Source organism: Ostrea edulis, chromosome 5 (assembly GCF_947568905.1).
Source record: "Ostrea edulis chromosome 5, xbOstEdul1.1, whole genome shotgun sequence".
In the NCBI taxonomy this organism is placed as follows: domain Eukaryota; kingdom Metazoa; phylum Mollusca; class Bivalvia; order Ostreida; family Ostreidae; genus Ostrea; species Ostrea edulis.
Genome location: NC_079168.1, coordinates 16570926 through 16586053, shown reverse-complemented (window position 1 = coordinate 16586053; position 15128 = coordinate 16570926). Strand labels below are relative to the sequence as shown.

The window sequence follows — 15128 nt, the reverse complement described above, 5'->3', positions numbered from 1 at the left end:
AAGCTATGTACATTTAACCCCTACCCTTCAATCCCTCTCTTTCACCCCGCAAATCAGCATCAAAGAAGCTTTAAACCAAATTATGAACTTGAATCTACCCATATTTATGTAGCAATATTCTATTAACAAATGTAAGAAAAGAAGATAACGAAAAATGATCAATCTTATATCTCCTGTAAGGAATACAAAATGAAGAGTTGAGTCAACATGGAGCCCTGGATATACCAGAGGTGGGAACAGGTGCCTAGGAGGAGTAAGCATTCCCTGTCAACCGTTCACATCGACAGCGAGTCCTATATCTTTATCAGGTAAACGCAGTAATCCATAGTAAAAATCAGTGTATAAAGAACGGCCTACCAATTGGTATGAAACATGTCAGACAGCATTCAACCTAATGACACATTGTATTTGCAAATTGGATCATTCTAACGACCATAGAATTGCAAATTTCTGAATTTAAACAAGACTGTTGAAACTGTTTCACCAAATGACAGATTGTATTGGCAAACTAGATCGTTGTAATAATCATAGAATTTGTGTGAAATACTTACTTTAAACGAGGCTGTTGAAACTCCAATAACGTCAACTTGTATGTCAGTACCCTGCCTCGATTTAAAAACTGATCATATGCAGAACAAGCTTCTGCATATCGCATATGGTGCTTATTTGATATGTGAGACCATGTTTTGCATATGATTAATTTTTAAATCGAGAAGGCTGCTGGCACATACATTGATGTTATAGAGGTTTTAACAGTTGTGTTTCATGCCAATTGTTTGGTTGTTCTTTACATACCAATTCCGACAACGCATTCCTCCATTAACCTGACTCCCGTGAGAATCTGGGTTAGAATAGGTCCTCAGTACCCCTTGCTTGTCGTAGAAGGTGACTAAATGGGGCGGTTCTTCAGATGAGACAGCAAAAACCAAGGTCCTGTGTCACAGCAGGTGTGGAACGATTAAGATCCCTCCCTGCTCAAAGGCCATAAGCGCTGAGCATAGGCCTAAATTTTGCAGCCCTTCACCGGCAGTGGTGACGTCTCCATATGAGTGAAATATTGTCGAAAGGGACGTAAAACTATATTAAATCAATCCATGAACCTGATCAATATATAGGACTCATGGTGGGTGTGACTGGTCAACAGGGGATGCTTATGCCCCCTAGGCACCTGATCTCACCTCTGGTGTGTTATTTACAATTGGCTCTAAAACATACATAACATTTTCTAGACATGGATTGTGAATTGAACTTGCATAACGTTTATGCGATTAAGTTCTGATCAATTAGAATTTCAGTCTCCATAGCGCAATTTTATATATTGACGATAAAGTTAAGAAGATTCTTGCTATACATTGATGTGTAAAACTAAGAACCACTTTTCATGGGATGGGTTGCAGAGATGGCTATACAATGCAAGGAATAGAGGACAATAAGCTTGATCAGGATATCTCTCTAAATCTTGCAGTGAATTGACATTTCAAGATTGAAATAGAAAACCTTAGGTTTTCGCTGAAAGTCCACAAAAAGCATTCTGAAATCATCACGTTCAACTGCATTTTGATCTGCATCTTTCCCATCTCCATGTAATTAAGTTACCACAAAAAGCAATACATGATTAAACACTTTTTATTTAATAGCACTATGAAAAAGAAAAATGGACGGAATTATTATTTGATAAAGTGTTCTCAAATATGGCACTACACTATATAAATAAAAAAAACCCACAGCATTTAATCACAACTACATAAAGAAATTAAATTATAATTTTCTGATTATTTCAGTGTATTTCTAAAAATCGTTAAAAATTATTTTTACCAAATCAACTATTACCTACATTTACATAAAACGTGGCAAATCAACAAAGTATATGAAAACGATCAAACGTGCAATCATTTTGGAAGTTGTATGTATCCTTTGATGTCTTCATAAACTCCTCCCACACTGACCGCCCTCACAAAGATGTGGGCGTGGAGACCTGACCAGCTGGTGATAGAAGGAGGAAGACCGAACGTAATTCTGGAAGAGGTGGTCTCCTGCCACTGCAGTATGTCGCTACCACCTTCCACCGTGCCCGCCGACACCTCGTAATACAGCGAATGAGGAGAGGAGAAAATATCGTCCCATAAAACAGTGAACTCTTTCTTTTCCTCATGCCAGTTTACAGAGAGTCTTCCATTGGCTTCAAGATTGAGAAGAAACGTAAAATACAGTTATATGGCTTCAAGATTGAGAGGAAACATAAAATACAGTTAAATGGATTCAGTGTTCAATTCGTTTAAATCACTCTACTCGTATATATTCAATAACAGTGAAAATACAACAAAATCTCCGATCTCCAAACTTACGATTTTTCTGTGGTTTGATGTATGATACTGTGACGTTATAGGGAACAGTATCGCTGGAAATAAGGAGTTTCCCAATAGCTTGAACTGTTATATTTTTCAAACCTTCTCCCATATTCATCCGTGTGATGCTGGCACTCAAAATATCTTGTCCGATAGGAAAAGACATTTTCTCCTCGAATTTATTTTCATTACCATGAAAGAGAATCTGCGAAAAAAAAATTTTGGTTGAATATATAATGTATTAAAATGTAGGTTGAAAAATATTCGGTGGAAGCAGCTGATAGTTGGGAAAAACGGAATCGAGGACATATAATGATTTACATTTTATCACATCTATACTTGCAAATTCTAGAAAAGTTCGGATGATCAAGCAGAGTCACTCGTTCACAAATATTAGATATGCAAGGATGAAGCCTACATGTACCTTCATTATCTTGAAAATTACCTTGCGCTGTATAGCATTTCTTATATAACCATGTAATGAAATTCAATTCTATGGCAATGACCAGTCTTACTCTGTATTGCTCTATTCCAACATAATCCTCAAACCCGCTCCAGTGAATTCTGACGTTGTCTTTGATGCTCTGGTAGTGATCCTTGCCAGGATACTCAGTTTCTGACAAAGCTATGACATCGACATTGGCGTGCTTGATAGAAGGAGAATGATTGGATATTTTCACCCCATTTGAAGATTTGGAACTCGGTAATCCTGCATTATTGTGACATCGAATTGACGAAAATATTGTCCTGTTTTCCAAAAGTCTGTAATCGAATTCTCTGTATCCCTTTGTTTGCCCGCTTGATAAACGTTCAAAACTTTGTAGTTCTATTCCTTGGGGTTGATATCCTAGAGATGATTTGAGTATGAATATAATTTGTTGTCAGTAAAAGAAAGTTCCTATGTACCAAACATTTGATATACATTGTATTCGGTATTTAATCCTTACAAAAGTCAGCACAAAACCTACCTATCGCCCATTCACAATATTCAATGCCCGACTCCACGTCTACAGCTTTAAAATTGACGGACACTTCGTTATCCGTCCACGCTTCTTGATCTTCCTCTGAAGCGGGAAGTAAAATTATGGAACAAAATGTTTTAAGCTAGGTGCATGAAGAATGGAAACTCATTTCACCCTTGTTACATTATCACACTTACTTGAAAGATCGCCATCATACACGCTGACAATATTCGGTGGAGTGAGGTCGACCAAGACAGGTTCTGAATACGATATTCCTAGAAGACCTGCGATATTGGAAGCTACGGCTGTGACATGTACAAATGTGTTGTGGACAAGAGTCACATTAGCATTATATGCAAAATTGTTTAGTCCAACGCTCTGAAACCCTTGTATTTGAGTTCCACCTTTTGTATAACCTGCAAAATACCGATACAATCTACATTTATCAATACTTGGTTCTTAGCAGTCATTTTTTGAAAGAAATTACTTTACAAAGGTGGTTTCATTTTGGGAATTCACTTACCAATGGCCCATTTATACTCCGTAATGGCACTCACGTCTTCAATAAAGCTCCATGAGCCATGTATCGAACCCCATTCATGAAGATACACTACGTGAGCAAGTACATGTAAACCACTCGTTTTATTAACATGGTTTCTTTCCACCCGTTGAAGTGACAAGTCATCCATAAAAAGTCCGGTCTTTTCATCAACACTTCCGATTTGCAAGGTAGCAGTCACACCGTTAGCGATGAAATAAAATGTATGTCTGTGCCATGACACTAGTTCTCTGTTTTCTGATTTTCCATGTTCGTCATGGCGGTAAGCCTTAGTATACAGCATGAAGACATGTTTTGCTCGGCCGATGTTGATAAACCCTTCCTTGTTTGAGAGTCTGGAGGCAGATATAAGTAGATGACTAGTATAAAAGTTTACTTGATATAGTTCACCAACAATCAGATTTTCAATTATTTGTTTAATTGATCCTCTTATAAATAAGAACGATCTTCCATTTCTGGCCAAATTTCTAGCGGAGGATACGACTGCTGCGCAACTTCCTGACGTTAAGTTCCACTTCTCTGGATGAAAGTCTGGTACTAAGGAACATATGTTTGTCCTATTGACATTCTCTATTGGCAACGTTTTCGGCGAATCTTCAAAAGAAGGATTTTCTCCCAAGTTTTCATCCACATGGAAGAGATATTGTGGTTGTGGTGGGGTCGTGTCGACCGTTACTCCATCAGATACAGCTATATCTGATTTGAAGTTTACGTCGTCAACCGCATACACCTTGCTATAGAGAACTTCCCCTGCAAGGTAATTTTTAATGAAATACTAAAATGTATTTAATATTGGTACATGTGAAATGTTTCCCTCCTTACAAAAACTATTGACTGGTTAATATTTTTCGGACTATTGACCGGTGACAAGACTTCGCTTTACAGTTCCAACAACAACTCGGAGACATTTGATTTATTGACAAAATAATTGTGACAGCATGATGTCATAAACAACGACATATGAGTTTGCGCACTGGTTATAGGAGCTTCTTTAGGTCGGATTAGTTGTACTTCGGTTCGGATTAGTTATAGGAGCTCCATTAGGTCAGATTAATTGTACTCCGGTTCGGATCGGACAATAGTTTTTCTCTCTGGAGGTCATATACATACAAATAATTACTGTTGATCTCAACATCAGTCAATAAGTGGTGAGAGAGAGAGAGAGAGAGAGAGAGAGAGAGAATGTCTTACTAACCATCAGTTACATTTATAGAATTTTTTTTTGACACAGTCGTATGCATTCCCACATTTTGCCATTCTCGAACACTGCACTCTGTTTTGGAATGTTCCTCGTTTACTACTGGGGATTTTCCAATACACCAGTAATACTGCACAATACCAGATCCGGTGTCCGAAAATCCGTGCCATCTTGCGGATAAAATTTCGGACGTATTTTGGTACTCCAAATCATGCAATCCTGTGTTTAAAATGATCTATCAGATCCTGTCTTATTTTTGATAAAGTCAATTCATTTATAACTGAATATTAATACTGAAGAATACATGTAATATTAGTGGTTTTATACCGATTCCATCGTAGATGACACCCACGGAGGGCTTACTGTTATCCGTTTTGAATCCATCAGATGACTCCGTATGGTGAATACCAGAGAAGCCATAAGCAATAACATTGCTGAAATACTGTACGTCTGGTGCTAAAGAGATTCTTCGAACCAGGAAAGAAGTCTCTTTATTACTGAAATCTTGATTACTATCCCAAATATCATGTCCTGAAATTAATCCAAACAAATATACTAGTACAATGTAAAACAGTTTATACAGGATCAGTATCAATGAACTTTACTTGCATGTACGGAAGATATTTTCTATAAAGTTTTCTGATCTGTCTACAGATTTGCGATTCATCATCTATCCATATAAGGTTGGGTAATATTTAATCACCTCCAGGGCATGTACTTATGTAGAGATGGAACGACTTAATGCGCTCTTCTGCGTCGATAAACTTATTCTTCCAGTCTACCATGAAAGACACATCTTCCATAAGGAAGTCTTGATCCTTCAGAGCGCTATTCAACATCTTTTCAGTTACCTACATACAAATTAAACATTCAAAATACAACTATCATGTAAACAGAGAAGTTGATTTTACTTTGCTGAAGGAAATTCCTAGAAATTTGAGGTGATGTATGCTTTGACATGAATTTTCATCTTTCAGGTAAAAATTTACCGAACTTCCAAGAATGTTTGTAACCGTAGGTTTTTCTGTTACGATGAAAACTCCGTCTGATTTGAATATAGCATATGTATTATCGCTGTACCATGCCTTCACGAAAACAGAATAATTTATGTCTTCTTCCAATTTAAACCCTGAAACAAAAACCCGAAGAATATGTCAAAAATCTTCTGGATTTAATATGCTTGTATCACATATATTAGTCTAATTATACGCATTCTTCCAATAGATCCACAGCTCAAGCTATCATGAAAGTTGTATAATACAGTGCATTTTTAAGAATAACTTATCTTTGACGTTTGGACTTTTTGGAAGGTGTTCCATTCCGAACAAACAACCTTAGATAATCATACACAACGACTATTTTCCACCGGCATTTTCTGCTGTTCAAACGACGCAATAATTAAATGATGACGTTCATAACAATGTGTACCTGGTTTGGTTGAAAATATGATAAAATCATTTTGTCCTGCATCATGCCAAACACGTTCAAGCTCTTTGTGGAATATTCCGGTTGGTAAATTATTGTTCGACAAGCCTACACTCCATTGATACCTGTGATTGACATGGAATGTATTATTTTGGATTAATACGTATAATTTATATAAAATAACTTCTATTTCAATGAATCATTCCTTAATTTACTACGTGCCATAGTGGAGGATGCCCTTGTCTGTGAACTATATCCCATTTTCCACGTAACAGTGTATCACTTGGTGTATACCCAATGTCAATGTTCGTATTCATCACATCCAAAACTCTCAGCAAGTTGTTTGTGTTTTCTAAGTGTTGGAAAGTCAAAAATAAAATTTGTGCAGGATAAAAATCCGTCATATCAGAGATTTAGAAATAAAAACTTACTACTTGAAACGTCATTGCAGGAAGAACCGTTGATATGACAAAGTTGATCTTGAGGAGCACAAACACAGTGGCCTTCGCACGTCATAGCACTGCATCGTCTGACAAGGAACAAAATACCGCCAGGGACTTTTAAGAATTGAGAGTGAATTATTGCGCTAGAAAGTCCAGCCTAAAATGTAATTTATCATAACAGTTAAAAAGTGTTTAATGTTCAATAAATCAAACACTAGAAGCAGCATAATATGATTTTTCTATTTCAGTTTTGATGAGAGTATTGAATAATGACTACGAAAAGAACACCTTATTGACAGCCCACATGCTGACAAACATATGCTTTATTTCCCCGTCCAGTTTGATAGTCTTCATTCTGTAAGTTTGAACTCTTCCTTCATCTCTCTCTTGTCCAGTTGCTGAGTGATTAACTCTCTGTGGCATACCAGGCTCCTAAAATGCATTTCCCTATAATATCTGTCTCAACGACAAGATGTAAAAGCAATTCTAAATATATAGTACAGGTCATCTTATGACACTTTGACGCTTCATGTTGCCAAAAGTACTCTATGTTGTTGTTTCATCATTGTATTTGGTAAGAGAACATTTTAACAACAAGCTATAACTGTGAAAGGATGCCAAATCAAATGTCCCTGAACATCTCCTCATGTAAAAAATGGACACAGGTCAAAATATTCAAGTTAGAAAGGGACTCAGGATCCTCAAATCACCCTAGAAACTAATTTAGTTGAAATTCGACTACTTTGATTTTTTTATGTTGTTTTGCAGCCATTTTGAATTGGGGGCCATTGTGAAAATTTTGAAAAGTGATTATACCCCTCCCTCATTATGACCCTCTATCAACTCAAAAAGTTTGAATTGGATATGTTGAAGCACTTTCATAAAATTTAGCACTAACGAAGAGGAATGATAATAAGAAAAGAAAAGAAAAAATAGAAACTGAGAAAAAACACACAATTTGTTCCCGACACTACATGTTCGGGGACATAAACGATAATCAAGCTATTCCAGTTCATTAAATGTGAAATAACTTTAAAACAATTCATTGACTACAATTCATATACTAAATGTTCGGGGACATAAACGATAATCAAGCTATTCTAGTTCATTAAATGTGAAATAACTTTAAAAAAAAATTCATTGACTACAATTCATATACTATTGTATGATAAGTCTTACAGCATTGAGATCAGCACTCATATATTTCGATCCTATGTTTATAAAGTAGTGCGTAACGTCTGAATGAATGTCTGCAAATCCCAACCAAGCTAGATTAACTGCATATTTGGACCAAGTCATTGACCCCTCTATATGGCGATGAAGCACTGCTGCATGGTCTGTTTTGATGGCAAACATGCCTGAATGTGGAAAAACCAGCATTAATTTTTCATTTTCGGCAGAATAATTTCCATTGGTTGTTTTTTCATTTCTCCTATAGAAAAGTAAATTGCACCAATTACACAAAGACTGAGAGTACATAAATAGAGCAAAACATCTGATGTTTAAGGATAAATTTTTGTCCTCATTCAGACAAATTGGATACATGCGCGATATATATGTGTATTTTCTTCAGTTATAAACATTTGGGTCGTGAAGGGACACTACATTCTTATATACACTACACTTGTAACATTTAAAGCTAAGATGGAGTCTGGGAAACTTAAATAATAAAGAAGTATATGTTCAGTGGAATTCACGGCGTAGTAAAATATCACTTTATTCTCTAATAAAGAATACAAAATTGAGTCAAGGGCAAACACCGACCCCTGGATACGTCGATTGTGGGATCAGATACCTAGGAGTAGTAAACATTCCTGTTAACTGGTCACACCCACCAAGAGTCCTATATCTTGATCAAGTAAACGGAATAATCCATAGTCAAAATCAATATGTAAAGTATAGGCGAACAATTAGTATAAAACACGTCAAACAGTATTCAACCTAACGACAGATTGTATTTGAAAACAAGATAATTATAACGATCATAGGATTTGCGAAATGCTGACTTTAAGCGAAACTGTTGAAACCCTTGAAAGATCAATCTATTTGTCAGTAGCCTACATCGATTTAAAAACATGACCACATGCAGAACATGGTCTCGCACATCGAATCAGACGAGAGACAACTCAACCGTATGACACACGGGATGATTTCAGCTTCTCCATCGTCAACTTTCCATATTTATGTAGCAATATTTCATTATCACCTGCATATGGTGTTTATATATCTCAACTGATTCGATATGCAAGAGATTGTTCTGTGTATAGTCAGTTTTTAAATCGAGGTAAGCTACTGACAAACAAGTTGATGGTGCAGGGGTTTCAACAGTCTCGATTAAAGTCAGCATTTCGCAAATTCTATGGTAGTTATAACGACCTACTTCGTCAATACAACCTCGCATTGGGTCAAATGTTGTCTGACGTGTTTCATACCGATTATTAAGCCGTTCTTGGCACACTGATTTTGACTGCGGATAACTCCGTTTACCTGATCAGGATATAGAGCTCACGGCGGGTGTGACCGGTAAACAGGGGATGCTTACTCCTCCTAGGCACCTGATTCCACCTCTGGTGTGTCCAGGGGTCCGTGTTTGCCCAACTATCTATTTTGTATTGCTTATATGAGTTATGAGATTGATCACTGTTCGTTATCTTCACCTTGCATCAACACCATATGCAGATAATGGAATATTGCGACATAAATATGGGAAGTTGACAATTGAGTTAACAAATCAGAAGCCAAAATAATTCCGTTGACTATATAGCTGAATTGTTAGTTTACCATGAGCGTCTTTGTTCAATAAAATACCCAAATGTGAAACAAATATGGGGGACTGTGGTATCATTTAATTCCACTTCGATGGGATGAATCAACTCATGAACACAGCACAATAGAATAAAATCATGACAAGAAAAGATTACCAAAACTATGACAAAAGTAGTAAAAAACTACAGAAAATTTGCATAATATTTCAATATTCCCACCCCTCTGTAGACCCTTGTAAATGCCGTACTCCTGAGCCCTGGAAAAATGGGGGGAATCATTTTCTTTTTCTTATATTATCCGATGCCCATAAATTATTTCATGTCATTCTGTACCGTTATAATATGAACATTTTCGAAAAATCTAAGCAGTACATGCATGGTAGAAATAACGATCTATGAGTAAAGATGTAAAATTATCAGAGGGAATTTGGAAGACATCTAATCTTCAAAATACTATTGAATTTGCCAGTGTTTAGTAGTTCTGCTTTGCAAACAGACAGAAATATAATCATATATAGGTGATCATGCTGCAAATCAAAAAGAACCACAAATAAATACAATTTATACTATATCTGTTTCAATTTGTAATTTTGAGGTCCTTTGCTATGACATTGAACTACTCGTAAACTTGACACAGAAATAAGGACCGTGACACTCACTTTTCTGTGTGACAAATAAATGTATACATTCTATAGTTGTTGCATAGAAACCGTTACATCTCAATTTGTTCAATGAATATAAGAAGCAATCCTTAAGATATAAATGTTTTTAACAATATTCCATGTGGTTAAAATTCTTGAATACGAAGCAAACACGAAATCCAAAGAAATAGATACAGTTTGAAAATTAATTATATTACATATATAGACGTTGTAATTACCGATATGATTTACTTCAACAGCAGAATGTTCAGTTCTGAATTAGGAATATATGCCTTTATCATTTCACAGGCTAAGTAAAGGTCTGTCTATGCATATGCGATGTTCAAAATGCATGATATAGTGAAACTATCCTGGAACACGATTTGAGAAAGTTCACGTAAATATTGAATGCATAACTTTGACTATGACGTCACACTATCACGTCATATATTGCTTACTATTGAGGATCGATATACGCAGTCCATGGGATGCCATTGTATGGCATGCTGTAGTGCACTTGGGTCATTCGGTCTCTGTTTAACTCTGTTTTGTGCAGTAAAGTTGTACGAGAATCATTGATTAGGATTTCTGTATTATTTAGATGCGTGGCTACTCTCATACCTCTGTTTGGCGGGGTGCTGTCAACCAGGATTCCACCGGATGTGCTTGACGTGCATATTCTAGCTCCATTGCAAGATATAACTGTGACATAATATGTTACACCATCATGCAAGTTCAGTCCACTCAGCACAAAATCCCTGGCGATCCCGTTTACCTTAAAATATTACACCATAATGAAACAAGTATATGCTATAATTTTTGTCTTGGTTAAAAGAAATTCAATTATTATTACGTACCTTTGCTGACGGAAGGTCAAAGTCTCCACCAAGATGTGACCTCAGAGATACATACTGCTTTTCTATTTGTGAATCTTTGTCACTAACGTCCCATTCTATTTTCATCAAAGTTCTGTAAAACTGTGTATTACCAATGATTCCAAAGTCTCTGGAAAACACGGGACCTCGAGATATGACAGGGGGAGTATCGTCTATGATAAACCCGTTGGATGTCGCTTCTCTATACAAACCTATAAAAATGAAATGGCAAGAAATATGATAAATCGATTCATGGGAGATCAAAATTCTGTGTTACAACATAAATCTTCCGATGTTACGATGTTTCTATGAATTTTTATCATCCACTATTTTCACTGTGCCTGTGCGTTTACTTGTCAAATTAAATGAAAAGTGCTTAAAAGACTTTGTAACAAGCTAAATAAACATACCCCCTCTATTGAATGCCCTAACGGTCACATAAATCCGCTTTCCAACAGGCATTTGGGGCACAATGTTTAACGCAGTGGCCATCTCAGTGACGTGAATTTCTCGTTCTTCTATGATCTCTCTCCCTCCAGGCGTTATCCCAGCCCACCATACAAAATGAGCTAATCCTGACTGGGGATCGTTAAATCCAAACCATCTGACATCGATAAAGTTTCTGCAATAGGAATAGTAGTATACACTTCGTGATAAGCTTTTAAGGTGCTACGTTAATAAAAGAAGCTTTTGTGCAATAAACGTTGAAGAAACCTAATTGATTGGTATTCGATATCCTCCAAAGCTGTGCCATCATTAACCACGCCCATGCTGGGAGGACTGTTGTCCATAATAACCCCGTCTGACGTGGCCACAACACAGAAATCTGCTGTGTTACAAGCCATCACGGTTGTGTAGTATGTTATACCAGATCCAAAATGGACATAGTCGACTTCCAGCTCTGAAAAAGCAGGAGTAAAATGTAAGCTATGGTATTTTTTTTAAATTTTTTTTTACAAAATCGAATTGATATCTAACAGAATATTATTGTACATATTATATGCGATGTGTGCTACTTTTGATTGATACCAGTTGCCATTCCAACGGTTTGTTCAGCAATGACGTCACCACATTCAGAACATGTTCCAATGCTGACGGTATACTCCTTTATTGCAGAATGTGGATCAAAAAATCCTTCCCAGAATACAAGTAGTTTTGACATATCCGTTTGAAAATCTATATCTCTTTTACTGGTTCCATTTGGTTGAAGGTCAAATACATGACCCTTCAGAGGTGGAGTAAAGTCTACACTATACGCCCATGAAGTGGCCATCGACATCAATCCTGCTTTATTGAATGCCTGAAATTTAAGAATATAATATGATCATTAATGTTACTTATCACATGTGTATACTGATGAAAAAAGAAACGCATAGTATTTGTTTCGCTGGATCTTTTCAAAATAATTTTCTCATACATTTTTGGTCTGAAATGAATCTTGTTACATCTAACACTATTGTTTACTGGAAAGGTAGAATTTCAGGACAATTTTAAAACGTTATTTTCCTAAAATCGGTTTCTGTAACTCTTGATTATTGTAAGTTCCTAATGCACATGATTCAGGCACCAGTATTCAAATGCACGGGTTCTCGATGTTTGATTGCGTTTTCTTTATTTTGAGAAACGTCATGTATGAATAAAACGCAACAGCGCAATTGGACGACTGGAGTTAGGCGTGTCGCAATTTGAACGAAGAACAGTTTATAAAATGTTATTATTTTCCTTTTAACCATCATTATACTATTGTACTTAAATGTGCGAGATATCTTTGTAAGAATTGACCATTTATTATCAGCTTTGTTGTAATTATCATACATGTTCAATTTTGTTATAATGCTACGAAATGTATGTCTTTCGTAATAAAAAGAATAAAATGAACGCTTTGCGCAAAATTGCGTCCAGGAGGCTGACCGGTTTGGATGGGGTAGTATTATGATGTGGGTAGCACAATCCTCTACAGGCAGGGTACCATTGGTTCACATGCAGGAACTCTGACGGCTCAGTGGTATATTGATGAAGTCATCTAGCCATAGTTGGTTCCAATAATGCAGCATCTTGGAGCAGTATTCCAAGATGACAACGCCAGACCACATACTGCTCGTCTAACACGTGCAAATACACAATATCCAGGTCCTTCCTTGGTCATCCAAATTAACGGATTTGAACCCTATCAAATATGCATTGGACGAAGTGGATAGGCGCACTCTCCAAAGACAACCTAAGTCTCCGACTCTTCAACAACTGGCTCAAGCTCTGGAGTTAAATTGCAACAACATGCCAGACAATTTTTACAGACTTAATTGCACTCATGGGAAGGCAGTGTTAGGCAACCATTGGGGCTCGTGGGAGGAACACTAGATATTGAACTTGGGTGACATTGAACTGTTTTAAAATGACTGTAATTATCATTTAGTGGTTATGATAATTTGATTATCAACTTAGCGTTTATATAATTTTGTGTCATCAATAAATCAATTATTAAGTAAAATGAATATGAAATTATACTATGAATTTCTTTTTTTTTTTCTTGTTGTCTTTTTTAATCAGTATATCAAAACATTTGCTTGTATATGCCAACATTTTTAACCCGTTTACAATAGTGTTGATTCACAATTACATGTACTTATTTTCGAGGTAATCATCATTAGTCAATGTTCACAAAGTTATGATCTCGCCAAAATGAAATATGATATTGATTAAAGATTTCCCAAACTCATCCAAACAAATGTGGTGAACTGCAGAATTTGGCAAGTATTATTTCTCGTTACCTTAACAGAAATATAATATGCATGTCCTTCTTTGAAGTCAAGGCGTTCGATTTCGTTATTTTCTGCGCACTCAGACTCAACACGTGTGAAATTCATTATATCGTCATAACCGGCTTCAGATCCAATGGACCATTCATAAAAATTAATTTCACTCTCAGGGTCTACAAAAACATTCTTCCAACTGTAAAATAAGAAAGAAAAGACACATCATCAACTCCATCATACTTATAACAATTCTAAAACTTTACTATGTCTTTTGACTTTAGTTGGTTTAATTACACGATTACCATGCTTCGATTTCCGTGTCAGATGTAATGTGTCGGCCGGAAATTGTCAAGGGCTTGTCTGTCTTCAATGGCGGAGTGTTGTCAACAATAATGGGTGGTGATGACTGTGTTGTTGTTCTATTAGCAAAGTCTGTGCCTTTACAAATAGAGAAAATAAGAACACTATGTAAATTATGCTTACATTTGATAAGGTGATGCCGCTTTCCAACTTTGTCATTCTGCATTTTCTGGCCTTTCTTACATGCGTATTCACATATCCATATGTCTATTTACCTTTAAAACACTTGTCTTTTGATTAATTTACCTACAAGTGTGGCAAAGTATGTGTTTCCATTTACTAAAACGGTTCCATTCAAAACCTTATGGTTGACAACTCCAACATCAAAGAAAGCAATTACGTCATTGCCACCAACAGATGTTCCTGTGTAGAAATAAAATTATTAATTTTATGATTGTAGTTTTACATTAAGTGGTCTATCTGTTAGTTGTTTACTAGTTTCTGGTGGCATTTAACGTTCATTTCACATACCTATTCCTAGTTTGTAGTTCTGAATCCCTGATGCATGAGAAGTCGTCTGAAATTCTTCTACATCTTGGAATGTGTCCCAGCTGACATACAATACGGATGTAGTAGTCTGTAGAAAAAATTACTCCTTTTCTAAATAAGATTTTATCTAAACGTTAGTATCTATTAACTTATCATCTGGTTGGCTATAAATGCATATGCTGCAGAAGGTCGAGTCGAGCTCTCGAAAGTCCAGAAAACACACAACTGCTATATAATGACTTGCAAATTGTGTTCTGGATAGATATCATCTGTCCTTTGATAGTTAGTGCAGTAGCATTACATAGATGGCAAG

The 15128-nt window shown here is 36.3% G+C and overlaps 1 protein-coding gene across 1 annotated transcript in view; it reads right to left on the bottom strand.

The window, feature by feature from the left end:
- Positions 1-1610: 1610 nt before the first annotated feature.
- LOC125651304 (uncharacterized) overlaps positions 1611-15128 on the bottom strand; it is a 43622-nt gene continuing 30104 nt past the window's right edge. Inside the window, exons 29-52 of the mRNA XM_048879876.2 lie at positions 14798-14903; positions 14573-14689; positions 14269-14404; positions 13982-14162; positions 12243-12513; positions 11928-12114; positions 11624-11835; positions 11196-11425; positions 10960-11113; positions 8112-8290; positions 7221-7364; positions 6921-7089; positions 6712-6841; positions 6493-6614; positions 6054-6193; positions 5768-5915; positions 5392-5595; positions 5062-5283; positions 3831-4616; positions 3505-3723; positions 3314-3409; positions 2861-3192; positions 2346-2550; positions 1611-2179 (exon numbers count right to left, since the gene is read on the bottom strand). Coding sequence (XP_048735833.2) covers positions 1890-2179; positions 2346-2550; positions 2861-3192; positions 3314-3409; positions 3505-3723; positions 3831-4616; positions 5062-5283; positions 5392-5595; positions 5768-5915; positions 6054-6193; positions 6493-6614; positions 6712-6841; positions 6921-7089; positions 7221-7364; positions 8112-8290; positions 10960-11113; positions 11196-11425; positions 11624-11835; positions 11928-12114; positions 12243-12513; positions 13982-14162; positions 14269-14404; positions 14573-14689; positions 14798-14903 — 4980 coding nt within the window. The 3' untranslated portion in view covers positions 1611-1889. The remainder of the gene's footprint in view (positions 2180-2345; positions 2551-2860; positions 3193-3313; positions 3410-3504; positions 3724-3830; positions 4617-5061; positions 5284-5391; positions 5596-5767; positions 5916-6053; positions 6194-6492; positions 6615-6711; positions 6842-6920; positions 7090-7220; positions 7365-8111; positions 8291-10959; positions 11114-11195; positions 11426-11623; positions 11836-11927; positions 12115-12242; positions 12514-13981; positions 14163-14268; positions 14405-14572; positions 14690-14797; positions 14904-15128) is intronic.